The 21085-nt window shown below is 41.5% G+C and overlaps 1 protein-coding gene across 6 annotated transcripts; it reads left to right on the top strand.

Moving 5' to 3' along the window:
• The first annotated feature begins 2841 nt into the window (after positions 1–2841).
• On the top strand, positions 2842–18143 carry CLTA (clathrin light chain A). Of its 6 annotated transcripts, XM_075280383.1 has the most exons (8): positions 2842–3186; positions 6924–6944; positions 7772–7800; positions 8365–8482; positions 10514–10625; positions 12280–12333; positions 16287–16322; positions 17681–18143. In XM_075280383.1, exons 1-8 carry the CDS (start codon positions 3012–3014, stop codon positions 17850–17852), a joined length of 717 nt encoding a protein of 238 aa, XP_075136484.1. In that variant the 5' UTR covers positions 2842–3011; the 3' UTR covers positions 17853–18143. The 6 variants fall into 6 exon arrangements, with proteins under 6 accessions (XP_075136484.1, XP_075136486.1, XP_075136487.1 ...); XM_075280385.1 differs by lacking the exon at positions 16287–16322; XM_075280386.1 differs by lacking the exon at positions 12280–12333.
• Positions 18144–21085: the final 2942 nt, after the last annotated feature.

The following is a 21085-nucleotide window of genomic DNA, read 5'->3' on the forward strand; positions in this document are numbered from 1 at the left end:
TGTCTGATTATTGTGCTGTGATTATAACGAGCGGCACCTGTGTCCTCATCACATGACCATGGACCGTAAATCACATGACCACGGTCAGAGTTTTATCCTCTATAACAGTAGTTCTTAATCGATCGAACCCTAGGCCCTATGCACGGTTCATTTTGTGCACCAGTAAAAAACCTATACCTATGTCTTGAATTTGGAAATAAATCATACTTTATTTATCACTAAAGAAGGGTTCGGTGAATGTGCATATGAAACTGGTGGGTTCGGTACCTCAAACAAGGTTAAGAACCACTGCTCTAGAAGTAACAGAATGAATGACAGCAAGCCGAGATCTAGAAAACTGTGAGGAATTGATACAGAAAGTATATTGGAAAATTGTATATCTTTTTATTGTACATTTGTTTGTCAATATTGGTCTGAGAGTGGCCAAACCCTTTAAAGGAATTGATCCATTAAAGACACTTATTCCTTATCCACAGAATAGGAGATAAGTGTCAGTCACATTGCTGAATATCTAACTTTTTGTTACTTTTTTTTTTTTTATCTAAAAGTTTTTGAACTTTTTATTCTTTACTAGCCTCTGCCTGTGCTTTCGTTTGTGTGTTGTTGGCTATGTTCATAGCTGTTGTTGTTTTAGAATTTTGCAACAAATTAGATTTTCTTTTTCCAGGCATGTTTAAAATGAGTAAACTGCCAATTTGGATTAAAGGTGTTTTCCCATCAAGTGTGTCAGCACTCTGCCTGGAGCAGATTAGATAATATGCAAATGCATGTACACAATGGACTGAGGGTTAGCTGTGTGTTTGCATAGAGGGATAACAGACCTGGGACCTGAGATAAGCTGCAACCAAGAGCAGTTTAATATATTTTATGAACATAAATTCATAACAGTCATGAAGCCATGTCATTTGCCGGGATAAAAAGTATCCTATGTGTTAATCAAGGTTACAAACTATGTATGTGTCAAATTTCATTCAAATCCATTCAGCCGTTTTATGCGTGATTGAGTAACAAACACACAAACTTTCACATTTATAATATTATAGTAGGATAGGATTGTTAAAGGGATTTTTCGGGCAAAAAAAATATTTTTTAAAAAGGTCTGTTAATGCTATAAATGGATTAATAAATGCACCTTAATACCTTTAGCAGCGTTTTGAGTGATTTATGGCTTTCTCTGAATCTGTTAGCATGAGTAGCTTCTTGCTGTCTTAGCCTACAACTACCATAATGCATTGCAATTCACTTAGATCCCCCCCCTCTCACTTACTCCCTCACAGCCACCCCCCTTCCCCTAGCTAGCCCTGGACTACAAGCCCTATCTACGTACCTAGCTACCTCATTCAGTCCCCCAACCCCCTCCACAACCCCCATGTCTTCTCATCCTGGAGATGACTTTGGTTTGTCGCTGTCCCCTCTTCTGCCTCTTCATCTGGGATCCGGAACTGGCGCCTGTGCAATAGAACAACGGCAGAAACCATGCATGCGCAATAGAAAACCACTTCTTTTTCCTTCTGCCAGCGTTCTATTGCGCAGGCGCCAGATCCCTTGTGAAGGAAGCGACGGCCAGGAGAAAAGGAAGTGAGCGTTGGTGAGTATGAGGGGAACGGGGGAAGAGGAGAACTGGTGGCCTCCTGTCTCTGAAAACACCGAAATGGAACATCACCAGGAAGTCAGAAAATGTACCTGGGGTGGTCATGTGACTGCCCCAGGCATATAGGTAAATATATATTTTTTAAAGGTAGTATATTAGAAATTAGGCAGGGGGAGATGGATTAGTTTAGGGATAAAGTTTTAATTTATGTCCCCCACTGATCTGTCCACAGCTTAATGTCCCCCCTCCATATTTCCCCAGTTTAATGTCTTTCAATCCATCCCCAGTTTAATATCCCCCTTTCAACTGCCTCCAATTTAATGCCCCTTCATCAGCCCCCAGTTTAACTGCCTCCCTACATCTGTCACCAGTTTAATGTCCCCCTATACCTCTTCCCAGTCTAATGTTCCCCCAAAAGTTTATCAAAATAAAATCACCAATACTCACCTCTCCTTGTTCCCCTGCCATCTCTTCTCTCCATCTGTTTAGGGAACTCCAGATGCGATATGAGTGACGTCATCACATCACAACTACAGCTCCTGGTGCTGCAGCATAGGGAGGGGCACAGTGGTGAGGCAGTGGCTGTCTGCTCCTGCTTCACCACTGTATTAAATTTCTCTGTGTCCTCTCCAGATGCAGATGCGTTGAATCCAGGACATACCTCTTGCCGACCCAGAATCCGGGACAGTTGAGCGGTATACATTGTTTCCTATGCATAATAGGGTACGGCAGTCAGAAGGTTGTTGCTTGGCCTCTTGGCTGTCAAGTGAATCAGAGGGGTGACAGGCAGGGTGATCTTACCCCCAGACCCCCTGGATGCCGCGATCGCTATTGATCACTGCATCCAGGGGGTTAATCCACCAAAATTGGAGTATCTTTCAACTCCATGCCAAGCCTTGACTTAGCAATGCAGCTGAGTGATGAAGGTAATGACACAAGCACGGGTCTGTGTGAAGTATTAATGCCTTTAACAGAAGAATCTGCTCTGCTCCATTTATAGACCTGACATCTTCTGTACTATTATGGTGGCTGTCAGGAAGGGGTTAAAGTGTGAAAAAACTGATGCAGACATAAAAAAGGTTCCATTTACAGCCATCATTTTATTACCTGTCTTATACTGAACAGGCTAAACTACTGAGTTCAGGGTAAGGCCCCTTAGCAACTCCATTCCAGGCTCAACCCAACCGTCACACCTCACTGAGCAGTCAGCTGACTCAGCCATGTGACGTCACTTCCTGCCACACTTGACGTTAAACCCCTACCGCCTCTTCCCGGCGTACGTCACTTCCGTGCCTATCCTCTGGCGATCACCGGTAGCTGGAGTGTGATCGGGAAGGGTCTGCTGGAGATAACAGTCCTCATTTTCGCCCGGATCACCTGATCACACGCCGCCTCTGGGTCCTCGCCCTTGTCTGCCATCATGTCTGAGTTTGATGCTTTCGGGTCAGTCGGGAATGGAGTGTCCGCCGAAGAAGACCCGGCCGCTGCCTTCCTGGCGCAGCAGGAGAGCGAAATCGCCGGCATCGAGAATGATGAAGGGTTCAGCATCCTGGACGGTGGGGAAGTGCCCAGCGCCCTGCACGACGGCACATCAGGTGAGCGGTGCGAGGAGCGGAGCCCCCGATATCTGTCCTGTTCCCTGAGGGGAAAAAGGAGGCTCATGTGATGGCTGCTGTCAGTGCACTTGTACAAGGTCGTGTCATGCCAGCATCTTATAGATGGCCGATGTGGCGTGGAAGGGGTGGGACTCGGGGGTCTTTGGACAGCTACCTGTCACCCCTCACTCTGTAGATAGCATGGGTACAGACAGTCGTGTCATCTCTGTAGCCTGGCATCCTTCAGGGGCACACACCTCTAACAGCGGTCTATAGTGTGATACGTGTGTGCCTCTGAAGGATGCCAGGCTACATATAACAGCAGCCTATGGATCTATAGTGTGATATATGTAGCCTGGCATCCTTCAGAGGCACACACATGTAACAGCAGCCTATGGATTAATATATCTTTCGTTATATTGGTTTATCCATATATGTAGTGTTGGTTATAAGGGTATCATGACGTATAATGACGGTGTGCGTTTCATCTGGTGATCTGTCAGTAACACAGTTAATAATTCAGAGCTCCTCTTGTTCCACCTGGATTAGCCTGTAAATTAACTCTCTAGTTGAAAGCCTTAGCAGCGCTCTAGATTACTGGATGTTATGCTGGGTGACATTGTAAGAGGATTAGATACATGTGATTTCTAATCTCATATGTGTATATATATATATATATATATATATATATATATAGAGAGAAAAGAGAGAAGCTGATGAATGCACATATGTCCAATAGTAGTAGTCTGGTCACTATATGTTTAGATAAGATAATCCTTTAATAGTCCCACAGTGGGGAAATTTCAGTGTTACTGCAGTATGGTAATACAGATACAGGATAATACACAGTAATGATATAATACAGAAGGGGGCACACATAAGCTGAGAAAAATACTAGGAATCCATAGCAGCTAAGGACTAAGAAGACTTCAGGATCATTTAGCTTTGTGTGCGGAGTGATCTTCACTTGGTCTGATGTAGATTATGTAGCCTGATCGTGGTTAGGAGGAAGGACCTCCAACAGCGTTCCTTCTCACACTTGGGGTGAAGCATACAGTCACTTACAGTGCTATCAAGGTCCCATACATGGGGTGGGATTTTTTATTTATTTTTTTTAAAATAATGTAGATTGTGAGCCCCGCATAGAGCTCACAATGTACATTTTTCCCTATCAGTATGTCTTTGGAATATGGGATGGAAATCCATGCAAACACGGGGAGAACATACAAACTCCTTGCAGGTGGTTTTCTGCCCTTAGCGGGATTTGAACACCAGGACTCCAGCGCTGCAAGGCTGCAGTGCTAACCACTGAGCCACCGTGTGGCCCCATGGGGTGGGATTTGTTCTCCCGCATGGAGGTCACCACAGACAGTATCCTTCTGTCACCCACCACCTGTACTGGGTCCAAGGGGCTCCCCAGAACAGAGCTGGCCCTCCTGATCAGCCTGTCAAGTCTATTTCTGTCTCTGGTTCATATACTGCTCCCCCAGCAGGCCACACTGAAAAAGATGGCTGAAGCAACCACAGAGTTGAAAAAGGCCCTAAGAAGTGTCCCCTGGGCTCCAAAGGCCCTCAGCCTTCTGAGCAGGTAGAGCCTTCTGTGGCCCTTTCTCTGCAGCACATCCGTGTGATCAGCTCAATCCAGTTTATTATTGAGGAGCACACCCAGGTACTTATAGGTCTTGACTACCTCATGTGTGTGACATCCATCAGTGTCACTATTATTAATGCAACACAATGAAATGTTCTAGGGGATACATAACAGCAATTCTGTGTTACTATTCTAGTAGTTGTATTGAGTGTGGTGAATGAGGCAATATTCCGTTGATATGGCTCACTACTCACTTTCCTATGTTTCCTGTTTGTGTATCTTCTTAGTTTTACACTGGAAAGGAAGTGTGCTGGAAATGTGCTGATGCAAGTAATCCAGTCTTTCACAGTTGTAATAGAATAGGAAAAAAAAAAATTATCTACTTACCGTAGATATGATGTCTACTAAACCTAAGGAGCGGCCATGAATATACAATGTGTCAGGTTTAGTTTTTAGTTAGGGTAGCTTTTGACCAGACGTTTGCTGGGCCCAAAGCTTTCTCTCCCAACCCCCATACTCATGTGCACATGTTTTCAATGGAAGGGGGTTGTAAGATGCTTTTAGACACATCCTGGCTGTAGCTTCCTCCCTGGGAGCATAAAAATTGGCTTGTTAAGAGGCCAAATACACATGGTCCATGAGTTTACCAGAGGTCACAATAATACCGCTAAAAGCATTATTATGCTTTGAAAAAAGTTACAAGTGCTATAACCGCTACTTGTCTACTGTCTTAAAAAGTCAGAGGATAAGTGTCCACTGGACAATGGATCAGTGTCCGATTGCTGGGGTCCCGAATGGCAGGTCCCCTAGTGATCAGGAGGATAGGAGAACAAAAGTGCACCTGAAGCCTCCTCGTTAATGGAGCACCCCAGTGTACTTGCGTGACCGATATAATTTTTTACCAATGGGGCTGCCATGACTGTAATCTCCAGCAGCACCCACCGCCTATTAGAAGTGACTGAAGAGTATGTAATGCAAGTGCACTCTTGCTCCATTCACAAGGAGGCTTTATGGAGTCTAGATCACAAGGGGACCCCAGCAATTGGACACTTAGCCCTTGTCCTGTGGGTAGGGGATAAGTTTCCATAAAGGTACAACCCATTTAAGGCCTCATTCTCACAGCCGTGGATAAAATCTGTCATGAAAGACACATGGAGTGGTCCGTTGTTGTCAGACTATTTGTCTCCATGGGGCATCTATTTTCATGGATCTCTTATACACTTTAGTCTAATTAAGGATCTGCGCAAACTGGCAAAATAGGACATGTCCAATGTTTTGACTTTCTGTTAAAGTGGTGCATCAAAATAAGGACACATGGACATCCCCATTGCAATCAATGTGTTACAAAGAACTTGTGATGGGCTGTTACAGAAGCACAGCCATATTTATATACAGCTTTCATTTCCAACAATTTTCATCTGGTGATAATTTCGAGTCAAGGCCGGTTTTGGTTGCATTTTCTGGCCCATAATTTCTGTTCACATTGTTGAAGTAAAATAGGAATTTGAGGAAGGCTTCAGCCTAAAATTCCTCTCCACTTTCTGCCGCTCTGGCTTCTTGCAACAGAAAACTGCTGAAGCTTTTACGTGTTTATTATGCTTAAATGAATGGGAGTCATGCTGAGGTTTCTGCGGCTGATGACAGATCGAGTAGGACGCTTATTTTTTTTTGGCATCCTGCTTTGATTCCTGACTCTCATTGAAAATCCAATCATTGTGTAATTCAGTGCTGTTTTGTAGGTGGAATCCACTTCTAAATCATTGCCTAATTATTCAGTGTGAATATACCCTTAGAGTAAGCAATATGGTAATTGGTGTTGGTAAAGGTGCTATGAATCTTCAAGAATTGCAGCCTTCCTTGAAGTGCCAGTTGAGGAGAAAGCGTTTTATTATAAGACTTAAGACAGACATTGAGTCTCAGTGAGAAAACCTTACTTGGAATATAATATGCTGCTTTGCAGGAACTGTATTTTGCTGTGCAGGTTGAAAAGGAGGAAATTCCTGTGGATAAACAGTTCAAATGGTCATTGTGAAAAGCAGATGCAGCAAATTCATGTTGTCATTTCATAGTTGTACAACCCTTTATACTGGCCTGTTTCTCTCTGTTATTTTCCCCCAAATCTGACACATTTATTGTGATATTGCAGAATGCAGAGAAGGGGATGAAGGTCAGTATATCCAACAGTGTATCAGTGCTCTATTATAGTAGTAGTTTGACTGGGCAGGGAAACTCTTAGGACCCAGATAGACAATGCATGTAGTCATTTAGGTTGGGGCCCCACGTGGTGGAAATGCTGGGGGGGAAAAAAATTCACAATTTACAGTCCCTGCAAAGTGGATGGGACTCCAGGGAATCCCATCCACACATTGCGGGAAAATAGGTGCAGCAGACGCGCTGAGAATTCCAAAACCTCTTCAGACTTTGTGAGAAGTGCTGCGGGAAAAAAACGCAATGCATTGACACTGCTAGTTTTTGCCTACTATGTGGGGCCTTAGCCTAAAAAAAGTTTTCCAAGAGTTATAAATGAATGACTTATCTTCCTGGTGTATGGTGGTCTGATTCTCGGGATCCCACACCATTGGTTTCTTCCCTGTGGACCTCCACTGATCAGATATTACTAATCTCTTGAAAAACCCATGTAACTTTTATTGATGTTTAATAAACTGCTTAAAATACTAATATATATATGTATATTAATGATCTATAGATCTCTAAACCTAATTAACATTGTAGTGTTTACCTTGGGTCACTATATTTAGCTGTAGAGCCCTGTATTACTACTTGTGGTATGGAGTAACTCTTAAGGTCAATGTCTAGTGACGCAGTTAATGAGTGTTACTGATTCTATGTGACTACATTAAGTTCAGTAATCTGACATGAAGTATATAGAAGAATCCTGCTATGTATGCCTGGATAAGTTATATTTGCCTTTTGGAGGCAAGAAATAATGTATATTACACTCATTTACTTTTTTCTTCTTCTGTCTTGATGCAGATGGCGTCCTGAATGGCGACTTCTACCAGGTAATGTTTATGGATGACTTTGCTTACTGTTCTAAAGTCAGCATTGATGGAAGCTCCATGTCTTTATAGCTCTGGTGGAAGCTTGGCACTATTCGGGCATTTGCTTGATGCCTTAATTTTAAAAAATCAGTCTGGTCATGTATTTAATTTCTTCCTTAGTTCTTGTGCACACTAGCACTTCTCAGTGTCTTAATATTTTTACACTTGGCAAATACTTGTATGTCTTCAGAGTGTATGTCACTCGCCCCCTCCTCCTTGGTATTCAGCGCCGCTCTATTTTTCACAGTTTAAATAAAGGCTCTTCCTTGTTGCCGCATATAGCAGCTTTGTAATGAATAATGTTCTTTCAATTGTCCTCCACATTAAAGGAGTCTTGGGGCATATTGTGAGCCAAAGGAGGGCTGCTCTAGAAGAGCGGATCTTGTCCTGGTGGACCCAGAAAATGCTTGAAGTGACAGAAACGGATCTTATTTAAAATGGCCTCCTTACTATAGATGAAATGTGGACCTGATGGATGTATAACATACGTGATGGTATATATAATACTCTTTACTGTTTTATCAGGAGTCTAATGGCCCAACAGACAGCTATGCAGCAATCTCACAAGCTGATCGTCTACAAGCAGAGCCCGAGAGCATCCGCAAATGGAGGGAAGAGCAGAGGAGTCGCCTAGAAATGCTTGGTGAGAATCTCTCACATAATGTTACTAAAATATTTGCAGACCACCTGGAAAAACTTTCTACAACATTGAAAGGCATTTATTCACAAAACTGTAGTGCACAATCTTTGTAATAATACATTCTTTAGTGAACACTAATATTTTTTGTAGTTTTTCATACAATAGAATTTTTTACGGCCTACAAATTTAGTTACTAATTGTTCAGCAAACTTTACACAAACCAGTATAACAGGCTATAAGAAACTTTATAAAATACCTCTCTCCACTTATCTGCCGCTTTTCTTCTCCTCCATCCCCGTTAAACTGGCATTCCCTTTGTCTTTTTAGTTGCTATGATTCCTAGTATTTCTCTATCTGCCATGAGCTTGTATGTGTTTTTCTCTCTTGTTATACACTACTGTACCATCTATGAAACTGTATCGCTGAAATTTCCCCATTGTGGGACTATTAAAGGATCATCTTATCTTAATCTTTTGTGAGTCCGTCTTGCTAAGCAAGATGTACTGTAGCTCCCAGATATATCAGTTTGCAAACCTATATAGAGGGGAGGAACAAGCAGGATTTTAGTGAGAGAGGAGCAGCACCGACAAAGAAATTTCTTACAGTAATTGTATTTTCTTGATCCCACGAAAGCATCAGCCTTTATCTCTCCGATGCTGTTATGGTAGAGGGGAAAAGAGGAATTTTCTTTCTCACCTTAAGTTACTTATTAGCCACCCACCAGTTCATAGAGAACTGAAAATTAGAAATGGTACCTGCAGAGGGTAAAGCTGAAATGCAGAATACAAGTCGTATAAGAGCCAGAAATGTTGCTCCTCATATATGCACACTGTGCTGTTGATCTTTGTAAAGTGTGTTGTGCAGTTAGACTCCATTTATAGTCCATCTATCAGCTCCTCCAGGCACTGTTAACCATTGGTATGGTAATGTACATGATCTAAATACAATTCCAACCATACCTTTCAAATGCTGATTCCAGTAACCTGATAAAAACTGGAGCAGAGGGGCCATTGCCTTCAGTCCCCGAGCACAGCCACGTCATCAATAAATTTGCCCATTTGCGTCTCTTGTTTGGGCTCTCCTTAATAGAGACATGGACTCTAGTTCAGCAGCAGTATATTCTTTTCCCCTTTACACACTGTTCATGGTGATCTTAGGCTTGCCATTTTTTCTTCTCCTGTTATATTTATCACTGAGTTTCCTTTGTCATATGAGCTTTTGATGCCAATAATTGTTAATTGTCAAGAAGTTTATAGAGCAGTTCTGCTGTATTTACCTATGTAGATAGTGCCATGCGTATATAAGACTGTATTACAGCCTCTGCTGCGGTTGTCATCCGATTTGACAGGAAGACTAGTGCAGCGTTCAGCACAGTTCAGTGGAATTCCATGGCATCCATGAGTCACTGACGCTTGTTCCCTTATGTTAATGGAAACTATGACAGAAATATGAACAGTTTCTTAGATATATTTTTACAAAGTAGTTTGTGTTGGTTGTCTGTCCAAAAAATGGTCAAAGATGACGCCACTTTTATGATGACCAGATGACTCCCTTTAAATGAAGAGAAATGTATAAAGGTTACCGTATATATACCAGAAGAATATAAAGGTTATTCAATGTACCTTAAACACCAAGTTTTCACTCTATCAATAAAGCTTAGCAAAAAGTTAACCGTCTTTCTGACACAATTTGTGTTTCAATCCCTCACTATTTGCTATACCAGTTTGCCTATTTACAACCAAAGGATGAAATCGTGAAGAGACCTCGTCTTATAGTTGTATTCAGCCTATACAATCTACTATCGCATCTACAGTCTTGACCTTGGGCTGACTTATTTTACCTGCAAACTGTCTGAATAGAAGAGAGAATTTGCTTCTGATTTATTTAATGCTAATAGGATTGGGTCTAGGATTTCAGCCTTACCCTGGATGTAAACCAGAATGAGTGAAATTTGTAAAGCGAAATATAGCAATAAATTGGCATAGATGTGTTGCACCTCATTTATTATGTGTTTTTTGGATTCTTTTCATACAGATGCTAATTCGAAAAAGCAAGAATCTGAATGGAAAGAGAAAGCTACAAAAGAGCTAGAAGAATGGTATGCCAGACAGGATGAATTGTTACAGAAGACAAAGGCAAATAATCGGTAATGTTAATCTTTTCTACTATACTTCCACAAGCTTAGGTCTGATAATTGTTATTGGACTTGTAGACCATGCATATTTTGGTCTATAATCTTTCTGCTTGGCTTAGATAGGTATACTTGGGATTGGGAGAGGAGAGAAAACTACTGTCTGACTTATCTCTCTCAAATCCTACATCCTGATCATTCTACATTCCAACATTTGCTGTCTGTAAGGCCCCAATACATGGTCAGCAGGACCCACCGAAATTGGCAGTTTGGCCAACATTAGTCTAATCTCTTTGGACAGTCTCTCTTTTCTTCCAGAATGGTCCTCTGATAAGTGTGCAGCACACAATTGGCAGATATGCTCCTCTTAAGGTTCAATTGGTATCCATCATCAGATGGAACAATATTTGCTATGCGGTTCTTTTGTTCCATTGACTCAACAGAAGAACTGACTGCAATAAAGTTGATGTGATCTTGCTCTTAAAGGGATCCTATCATTAAAACTTTTTTTTTTTTCTGCCTAACACGTAGGAATAGCCTTAAAAAAGGCTATTCTTCTCCTACCTTTAGAGGTCTTCTCCACGCCGCCGTTCGGTATGTAATCCAGTTTTCGTTGGTATGCAAATGAGTTCTCTCGCAGCACTGGGGGGCGGGCCCCAGCGCTCAAACTGCACTGGCAGAGTTCCCAATGCTGCGAGGGAACTCTCCAGTGCCACCTCCATCTACTTCAGGAACGGGTCGTCTTCCGGCGGTGGCTTCAAACTTCTAGGCCTCAGGCAGCTGACTGCGCATTCCTGCTGGCCACAAGAAAATGGCTGCTTACAATACTGTGTAAGCGGCCATTTTCTTGTGGCCAGCGGCCATGCGCAGTCGGCTTTGCCCGAGGCCTATAAGTTTGAAGAAGATGGAGGCGGCACTGGAGAGTTCTCTTGCAACATTGGGCCCGCCCCCAGTGCTGTGAGAACACACTTGCATACCGACGAAAACCGGATTATATACCAAACCGCAGCGCGGAGAAGTCATCTAAAGGTAGGAGAAGAATAGCCTTTCTTAATGCTATTCCTACGTGTTAGGCAGAAAAAAATGAGTTTTAATGATAGGATCCCTTTAAATATATTGTTGCAACTTATAAAATAGGACGAGTGGTTATAATTTCTGTTATCGAGTCATTACACAGAGCTTGCTGCCTGTACACCTCCACTGCAATGTATAGTCTGATCAGAGATCTGTCACATTGGCCTGGATACAGCTGTTGGGTCGTATTTGTATAAAATGAGACTAGAAATAAAAGGAAAAAAACCAAACAAACTGCATTCTGATTTAATATTCTGCACTGAAGCATGGATTGCTTGCTACAAGAAACATTTGCATGGTGTGAGTGGAATGAGTCAAACTGTAATCCTATATAAGAAGGTGATGGTATTTAGTAATTATGTCATTGTGTCTATGTGTATCTTTATATTAATTATTTGTTGTTATTTTTTCGTTTTTGACTGTTAAATTGACTTCTATTGGCATTTTGTGTTACGTTGCAGTAGTGTTGTTACTAAACTTCCTTTTATTCTCTATGCTTATTTAACACTCTCTGATGTTCTCCACTTCTCAATGCTCTCTCCCTCTTTTCTTCTTTGCCTGCTTGCCTTCTCTTTGGACTTCTTGCTGTCTGTAGGGTGGCAGATGAAGGTTTCTACAAACAACCCTTCGCTGACGTGATTGGTTATGTGTATGTTGCAAAATTACTAATTCTATTCTCTGTAATTGAATGTTCTTTTTGTGTCAATGTGTTTGCAACTTTTGTGGCAGGAGGGAATGTTAAGGAGAATTTTAGTAAGAATTATGAGATGATACGGTAAATAAATTGAGGAAATATGAACTTGTTTGCCAGCTAGTTATCTAAGCCTTTTAAAACTCTAATGAAATTTGAGGAAGTAAGGCTGTTATCTCCTATAGAGTCAAATAATATTTCACATCATAGCTCAGCTCTGTAAGTAGACCCCATAGCACGCCTGTGAGATCAGGGAAGGAGGTAGGGGACGGTGCTGCTCAAGAGTCAGTGGGTGGTTCCGATCACGTGACCTGGGGGTTGGAACCAGGCTTCAATCCCGTGGTCTATCATCTAGTATCCGCTGGATTAGTTAAGATTATGTTGACTTTCTGGAAAACTCTTTAGCCAGCCAAAACTCCTGGGTAACCGTATTCTTAAGATATTAAGGAATAAGCAAATCCGACTGCCATAGTGACTTGAAAAGCAGGTGATTGGTTTCTGCAGACTGCTGTAAAATTAGTCCCATGTTCTCCACTTGGATTTGTTTCTTAGCTCTGCTATGAATATTGGGAACAAGGCCCTGTCGAGGGGGTAGACCTTTCCATGGCGATCACTGCTGTGATGTTCATTGGTTAAGTAACTCCATGACCTGACACTTCTTTCTTCCCCCCTGCTCTGTAGAGTTGAATGGACAGACAGGCAATGGGGAGCGATGTCACAAACTCCGTACCTTCACTCTCCATAGAGGAAGCTGTGCAGTCTTCTAATATTAGTTGTCTGCAGTCCACTTGTACCCCATGAAAGAAGTAGTAGGAAGTATTCATTGCCTTGATTCCCACTGTTTGGAGGTAGTGTGATCTTCAAGGAAGATGAAGTAGAATACTGTGGCTTAGCCTTGAACATTTCATGTAGAGGATTTGCTTTGACTGACTGTGGCAAATGTAGTATAATTATTGGTTACATTACTAGTATACACCATTATTTATGTATTTTTATTCACTCCATGAATGATTGCCATGACTTGTCTATAGGCTTACTTTGTGATTTCTATGTTCATGTATAGTGTGTTTGGCTTGGTTCACGTTAGCCTGCACTAATAATAGTTAGCAGCTAGTTGGAAATAACAGTACAATGTCTGAATGGCTATTGGGGCAGTCAGGAACACAGTGGTTTAGTGTTGGGAAAATACTGAATGCTACCTGTACCATGAATTTTAACTAGAATGATCTTTTTGTTGTTGTTGTTTTTTTGGTTCCCTCTAACTTCTTCATTGAATCTAGGCTAGGTTCACACACTTAGGCTGCTCATTTTTGCATAATACACGTGTAAAAAAAAAAAAAAAAAAATGGAATTGAAGTCAATGGGAGTCTGATTTTTACACGTGTATTATGCAAAAATGAGCGCGTATTTACTCCATGTGCACAGGCCCTTAATGTCCTTTGCACACATCTGTCACAGGATGAAAGCAATGGACTTTTTGTTCAAATCCGTGTCAATGATAGATGCAGATGAAGCCCCCTCCATTGGGTGACCGTCTGCACTCACCACAATGTGAAAAACATGACTGAAATTCCTTCCATAATCTTTTTTTTGCTCTGTGCAGGACTTTTTCTTCCTTTATACAACAAACATGACGGAAGACTGCATCCATCATGTTGTTTACAGTCAATGGGAATGGACTCAGACGGAGGGGGAGGGCTCCGTCTGTCTGTTACTCTGCTAGTATTAAACTCAAATCTAGCTGTGGGTTTGAACTATAGTTTGACAGTTTGTCTTAAATCATAGTATTATTTGCTTACTTAGGGGGAGTTCACACTACTGTTAGATGTCCGTTCTGTTAGGCTTTTTTTTTTTCGTACACAGACCCTATCGTAACTGATCATTTTTATAATTTTTGGGGGGTTATTTTGTCTGCTTTATGAGCATGTGCACAAAAACACGGACCGTAATAGACAGTGTAACTGCGACCATCCGTTACTGTTTGTTATATGTTAAAAGATATGAATGGGTCACACAAGTCCTGCACCCCATGTTATGTCTGCTAAAATAATGGATTTAGTGAAAACAAACACAAATGGATCAAATCCCATTGAAATAAGTGGAAACCCATATATTAACTTAGTCGGATATTGAAAGGATCCCCCCCTGTATACATGCACAAAGCATGTGCCTTAAGCATAGGAAATTCTCATTTAAATGCATAATGCTCAGTGTACAAGCCTTGGCTTTTAGTCTTTTGTATGTAAGTTTGATAAAATATACAGTGAAGAACTGGTGATGGCTTATTTCAGTTTCACTGTATATGTAGGAAATAGAACCAGTATACATGAGGTTTGTGTATCTGCATTCAGAAGAAACTATATACCTTTCTAACTCACTATTGTGCCAGATCTGTCAAATAGATACCAACACTTGACTTAAAAGGGGTACTCCATGTACATAATTATTTTTAAATATATAGATCATTAAAAGTTAAACATTTTGCAGAGTTTTAAAGATTTTCTCTAAATATCTTGTGGGAAATCATAGCTGGGTTCCTGACAAGTCCCAGACCATAGAAAGTTTCTACATTAGTGGTCGTAACCACTGGCAACCGATCAAGACAACAGACTGTCACCACTAAGAAAGTTAGAGAAAATCTTTAAAACTTTGCAGAATTTTTAATTACTTATATTTGCAAAAATGTTTAACGTTTAATTATCCACAAATATAGATATGATTATGTACATGGGAATACCCTTTTAACTAATCTTTGTAACAAATGGGACAGAACAGCACTGTGGTCTTACCGTTACCTTACTGGCCTATTCAAGATTATGTAGTGGATGAAGGTATAAATTCCTGAAAAGACAAGGAGATGACTCCAGTGGTGTCAAAGACTTGTTCAGTGAACCAAGACATAATAAATGGAGCTTTATCTGTACGATAGGCATGTGCCAACTGGATTCATCGCTTGGACTTTTCTTTGCGTTCATCCTGGCGTAGCAGTAGAAATCCTGCCTACACGTGACGGCCATTGAATAGACAAGGATACTGTAGAATCATACGATTATTGGCAATGAGTAGGGTGTTCCGGGATAATTTAGACTTTCTTTTACTAGATATTGCTATTGAATAGGATGATATTTTGCGATTTCTTCCCTTTTTTTATGTTCTTTGTTACTTGAAATGCAAGCAGTGAATGTCACAGCCCCAGTCCTAGATTTTGGGGGCTTCTGAGAACATCACAGCAATAGTGTAACGCCTTGATGTTGTACAAGGGTGGATTTATCTTGGCTACTTAAAATTCCCTTTACCAGGTTTTGCAGTAGAAATGTGCTAATAATTTGGACTTGTGAATCCGATTGCCTTGTTTTTTCGATTCGTAGCATTTAGTCATTTTGATCATCAATACTAGGGCGTTTTGTACGTAAGAATCCCTAAGAGCTCTTCAGGCTTGCTGTATTAGCCCCTGCCTTGTCACGGCTGCTCAGCTGTATCTAGTGCACGCAGGATATTTTCAGCAACCTACACAATCCACTGTGAGATGGTTGTGAGCTTTGATCCAGGCTCCACACAATGGAGAAGTCTCCCATGTAATATTCTGTTATGTGTGGGTGTTCAGCTGCATCATCCACGTTAATTGTTGTGCTCGACTGCAAAAACATGCGCTCTCATGAATAGCATTGAAAACTCTTCTTTAGTTCTCTAGGTTTTCCCTTCTGTACAATGTCCTTTCCTCATTGACCTTGAATGTATTAGTATTGCAGCCTTCCTACGTTTTCTAATTGTCATTGAAGATGACGTGAATTTTCCAGCATGCCAGCTGTATCATAATGCATGTCCTGCTTGTCATCGACATTACATTCATTTTCATCTTCTATATCTGACTTAAACTTTTCTTGTTTTTATTTCTTCTCTTCACCTATAAGCACACACATAAACCATCCTTGCTACAGCCTAGAACAGTTAAGTAAAATCTTCTCACTGCCCCCTTAACCTGTCCGTCCCATGGTTAGTGCTAGTGTCGTAGTGATCTGTCTGCAGTGGTGTATACCCACCTAATGTCCTATTGTGATCACACCTTGCCATGGAAACTCATCCTCATTGTAGTTCCTCTTTGTTTTTTATTCTTTCCTCTCCTGCTTTTATCTACATGTTGCATTTGTTTTATTCTCCTTTTATGGTTTGGCTGCTTTTGGAGTATTGAAGGCGCTATGTATAATAGACACTGGGATTTTAGGTTTTGCCGGGGCATTTGTCATTTTTCAGCAAGGTTTCAAAACTCCGTTCCCCTTAATCTGTAGCATTACTGTTAGATTTCTTATTTATGACCCGACGTAAAATGGTTACCTGTCAAAAGTAGTGTAGCTTGTCTGCTGATACATATACATGCATAGGCATAGGTGTAGTAGCTGTATATAAAGGCTTAGTCTGACTCACTACGTCTCTGCAGGCTTTGTGTGTTCAAGAGCTGCTTCAGTCTTGTTTTGATATTGGTGTGCTTATGTGCTAGAGAACTATGCTTTAACATGGTACTGAATATTCGGAAAGCAAGAGACTACCATCGAGTGATGCGGGAAAATCTGCTAAAGACACCCTCAGGAAATTCCCAGTGTAAACAATGCAGTTTTTAGTGTAGCTCTACTTCATTAATCTTAACTGGGTCCTTATCTTTCTGCTTACATCTTACAAATAAACTGCTACATTTGCATCAGGGCTTACTGTGCCTGGCATGGAGAAGCTCCCCTCACCATTCCCCCCCATGCCCATGGGTATTGATGTAAGTAAGAGGTGTCTGTAGTTTCCCAAGATGGCAGCTCTGTCTTCTACTTCACAGGAGTGGAAAGTGTAGATATTTATTGTTCATAGTTACACGGTAGTGACTTAACTTACTTCTTTAAAAACTATGGATGCTTTGACGTGCGTGCATCCGTACCTATGGGCTCGGGGGCAGAGGGGACTTCTCCTTGTGGGCTAAGGCCCTGATGAAATGTAGTGGTTTCTGATGCAATGACATGTCTGAAGAAAGTGGACACCCCTTTAAAATTAAGCATTATCCATTTTCTTTGTCCCTCATCTTATTTTGTTCTTTCTCTCAAACCTTAAGTTTCTGCATTTATATACTTGATGATATCTTGTAAACCCCTCAGATACTAGTATGTGAAGATCAGTTTTACCAGTATCTTGAAACCATGTTGAATGCATCTTGGTTGATACAGTTTAAGAAATAAGAAGCTGGTGGCAAGTGAATTCTTGTGACCAGTGGGAACGTAAACACTTCATCTTGGATCTCTTTATAACTAGCAAATTTGCTGCTTTTCAGGGCTGCCGAAGAAGCGTTTGTAAGCGATGCTGAAGAAACAGCCCCAGGAACAGAGTGGGAAAGAGTGGCTCGTCTTTGTGACTTTAACCCCAAGTCCAGCAAGCAAGCAAAGGATGTTTCACGTATGCGCTCCGTCCTGATATCACTTAAGCAAGCTCCACTGGTTCACTGAGAAGAAAGCACAACAAAACAATATGACACTTCCAATATTTTAATCTCAGAGAAGCTATGTTTGCAAAAATTGGTTAAATTTTACTTTTTCCTCCTTTACGGGACCAAACATCCTTCTGTATTTGATATTGTATGTAATTACTCCTGTTTCTCCCTTGTACTGTACTTAGGAATTACATCTGGGAGATAACCCCACATCTGATCGTTGTCTCAGTGTGCTTCAGTATATTACAGATTGTTGTTGGATTTGTGCAGACGTGTAATAGTGATATTAAAAATCTATATATGGTCACATTTGTGTATTTTAGTCTGTGTTTGGGGGAGGGGGTGGTCTGTTTTTTTATTTTTGTTTTTTTTAATGTAGATTATGAGCCCCACATAGAGCTCACAATGTACATTTTTTCCTTATTAGTATGTCATTTTTTTTGGAATATGGTATGGAAATCCATGCAAACATGGGGAGAACATACAAAATCCTTGCAGATGTTTTTTTTTTTTTTCCCTTGGTGGGAGTTGAATACCAGGACTCCAGCGCTGGACCTCAGCTGCTAACCACTGAGCCACCGTGTGGCCCCAAGGAGGAGGGGGGGGGTCTGTTCTTTGCCACTGATTCCATATATACGTATTTGTCCATATTGCCAAATAAGCATATATTTCTCATAAAATTGTCAGGAATAGTTTGGCATAGGCCATGTTCATATCACGATTGACTGAACTATCAGACGTATGCATTTTAACATGTGCAGAAAATGTAGGCCGAATGAATGCCATTTAGGACATATGACACGTTAGATATATGAAAAGGAAAATGTCTTTTTAAGTATAGACGTGATTAGCCTGGCAGCTAAAAAAGATATAATACTATTTATTTCAATAGATATTCTATTTCTGAGGCGTTTGCAAGGCAGAAAAGAACCTTGATGATCCTTCAGGTTTATCCCTTTATGGGAGCAAATACCACATCAACATTGTGTTGGTGGAGTGACAATTGACATAATTTCAAGAAAAATTCAGGGTACGCTATGTGTGCCTGACCTGGCTGCCAGCTGAAAAAGTTTCACCATCTTCCAAAAGTGCTTGTGTCTGTGGTTTGCTGCATGCAGTTATCATATAATGCTGGGGACCTGATACTCTAGCAGGTGCAAAAGTGTCACTTAATGTGTGCTTCACCTTCCACCCATGAAATGTGGGAGGGAGTGTGGAATCAATGGCTTGCCCTGATGATGTTAGGGGTGGGAAATGGTCCAGTGTTGGAGGCAGATGGGTCCCACCTGCTGTTGAAATTGTTCCTGCCCTCCAACTGTGAGGTGATGCAAGTACTAGAAAGCATCAAGACTGTGGCCTCTGATGCTCAAAACATTCTCAGTGGGTTGTGACAGCAAATGTATTGTTCCCTGCCCATAATTGATGCTCCATGTATTTTGGGTCATATGCACTTTTTCCTATATGGCCATCAAGCAGGGACAACTTTCTACAAGATATAATGGCAGCTTGGTATACCCCATGGAGACTGTGAGCTCCTATCAATTAGTGAAACTGTGGCTTTTGCTAAGTGGCATGGTGGTGACTGCACCGCCAGTAACTTGGCCAGGTGGGAGTTAAACTTGCAGACCATCCAGATGACTGGGAGCAGATTGCATGGAGGAGGAAGAGAAGGAATGGTTGTGGCTTGCCTACAAAGACAATCAAGGAGAGAAGGAATTAAATTTTGCAAAATATGCTGGTGACACCATTTCATTTGAGTATGGAGAGACCTAGTTCCTAGATGTGTGCCTGAGCTTTCACTCTGACATCAATTTGTCATTTGGTAATGTACCTTACATTTACAGTAAAATACAAAATGTATCAAATGATAATAAAATCACATAGAAGATAAAAGCTTATACAAACTTACAATCAGGGGTGAACCTACCTTTTGTGCCTCCCAAGGCGGACGACAGAAAGCCGCCCCCCTGGGAGGAGGGGGCGGGGTGGAGAGAAGGGGGTGTGGCGGAGTGGCATTAGCAGGCAGGGAGAATACCTGCTCTCTGCGTGAGGGGAGGCCGCTGGAGCAGGGCTGCGTCCACAGGGCCTCCCCCAATCCACCGCTCGCTTCCCGTGCCAGGCTGCCGAGACGGTGACGCTAAGCCAGGACAGCTTGTCCCTGGCATAGCGCCGCCTGAAGCGGTCGCCTCATGGGAGGTGCGGCGCTGCTTACAATACAAAGGGAATAGGACTGGTAGGGTCAAATAGTAACACCAATTGATTAAAGGCATTGTAGACAGTTCATTAAAGAGGACCTTTCATCAGATTGGGCACAAACAGTTCTACTGTATATACAGTGCTCATCCATAGACGGAGGGGACATTCCTACCCGCTCCACAGTACAGCGCGATAGGCTCTGCTGGGCAGAAGGGCGTCCCTGGCTAAGTGTCAGAAACGCCCTTCTGACTGTAAAGCGCTACGGTACCGGGACCGATAGTGCTTTACCCCGGGCACAGATCGGGAAAGCCGACAGTGCGCTGAATTCAGCGCACTGTCAGCTTTCCAGCAGTATATACAACTGCATGTGCCCGATCTGATGAAAGGTCCTCTTTAGTAAAAATAATTGTTATGCTATGCCATGTAGCGTATAAAATGCAAATAACAGGCACTATAAAAAGTAACACACCAGGGTATGAACCTAAATGACTAACAATCATAAATAGTAGAGCCCCAGGTGAAAGCAACAGACATGTATATAGACTTATAAAACCATACCAATGTGACCAGTGCAACACCCGATGTGTTTTTCTCCCAGTAATAGGCTTTGTCAAGGGACACCATATTGGTATGGTATAATAAATTCTAAAATATATTTATTAATGAACTGTCTATTATGCCTTTTAATCGGTTGGTATTACTAGTTGACACTACCCTTTTTCCCTTGTATTGTATGTTTGTATAAGCTTTTGTCTTCTATGTGATTATATAATCATTTAATAAATTTAGTATTTTATTGTAAATGTGGAATTGGTCCTTTCCTTCCAATTTATTCTGTATACGTCCCACATACTATTACTAGTGTAGTGGTTGCAATGTACCATACATCCAATACAGGAGTTGACTTCACGTAGCTACTGCTGCCAAAACCAGAAATATGTCTGTCAGTGCCGCCAACACCTGCTATACCTGCTTTTGATCTACCCCAGGCAGGTATTGTAGTTGTTGGAGAATGCACGTTGGGTGGAACTATTGGAGCTGCCACCACCTTTA

Source organism: Leptodactylus fuscus, chromosome 1, assembly GCF_031893055.1.
Source record: "Leptodactylus fuscus isolate aLepFus1 chromosome 1, aLepFus1.hap2, whole genome shotgun sequence".
In the NCBI taxonomy this organism is placed as follows: domain Eukaryota; kingdom Metazoa; phylum Chordata; class Amphibia; order Anura; family Leptodactylidae; genus Leptodactylus; species Leptodactylus fuscus.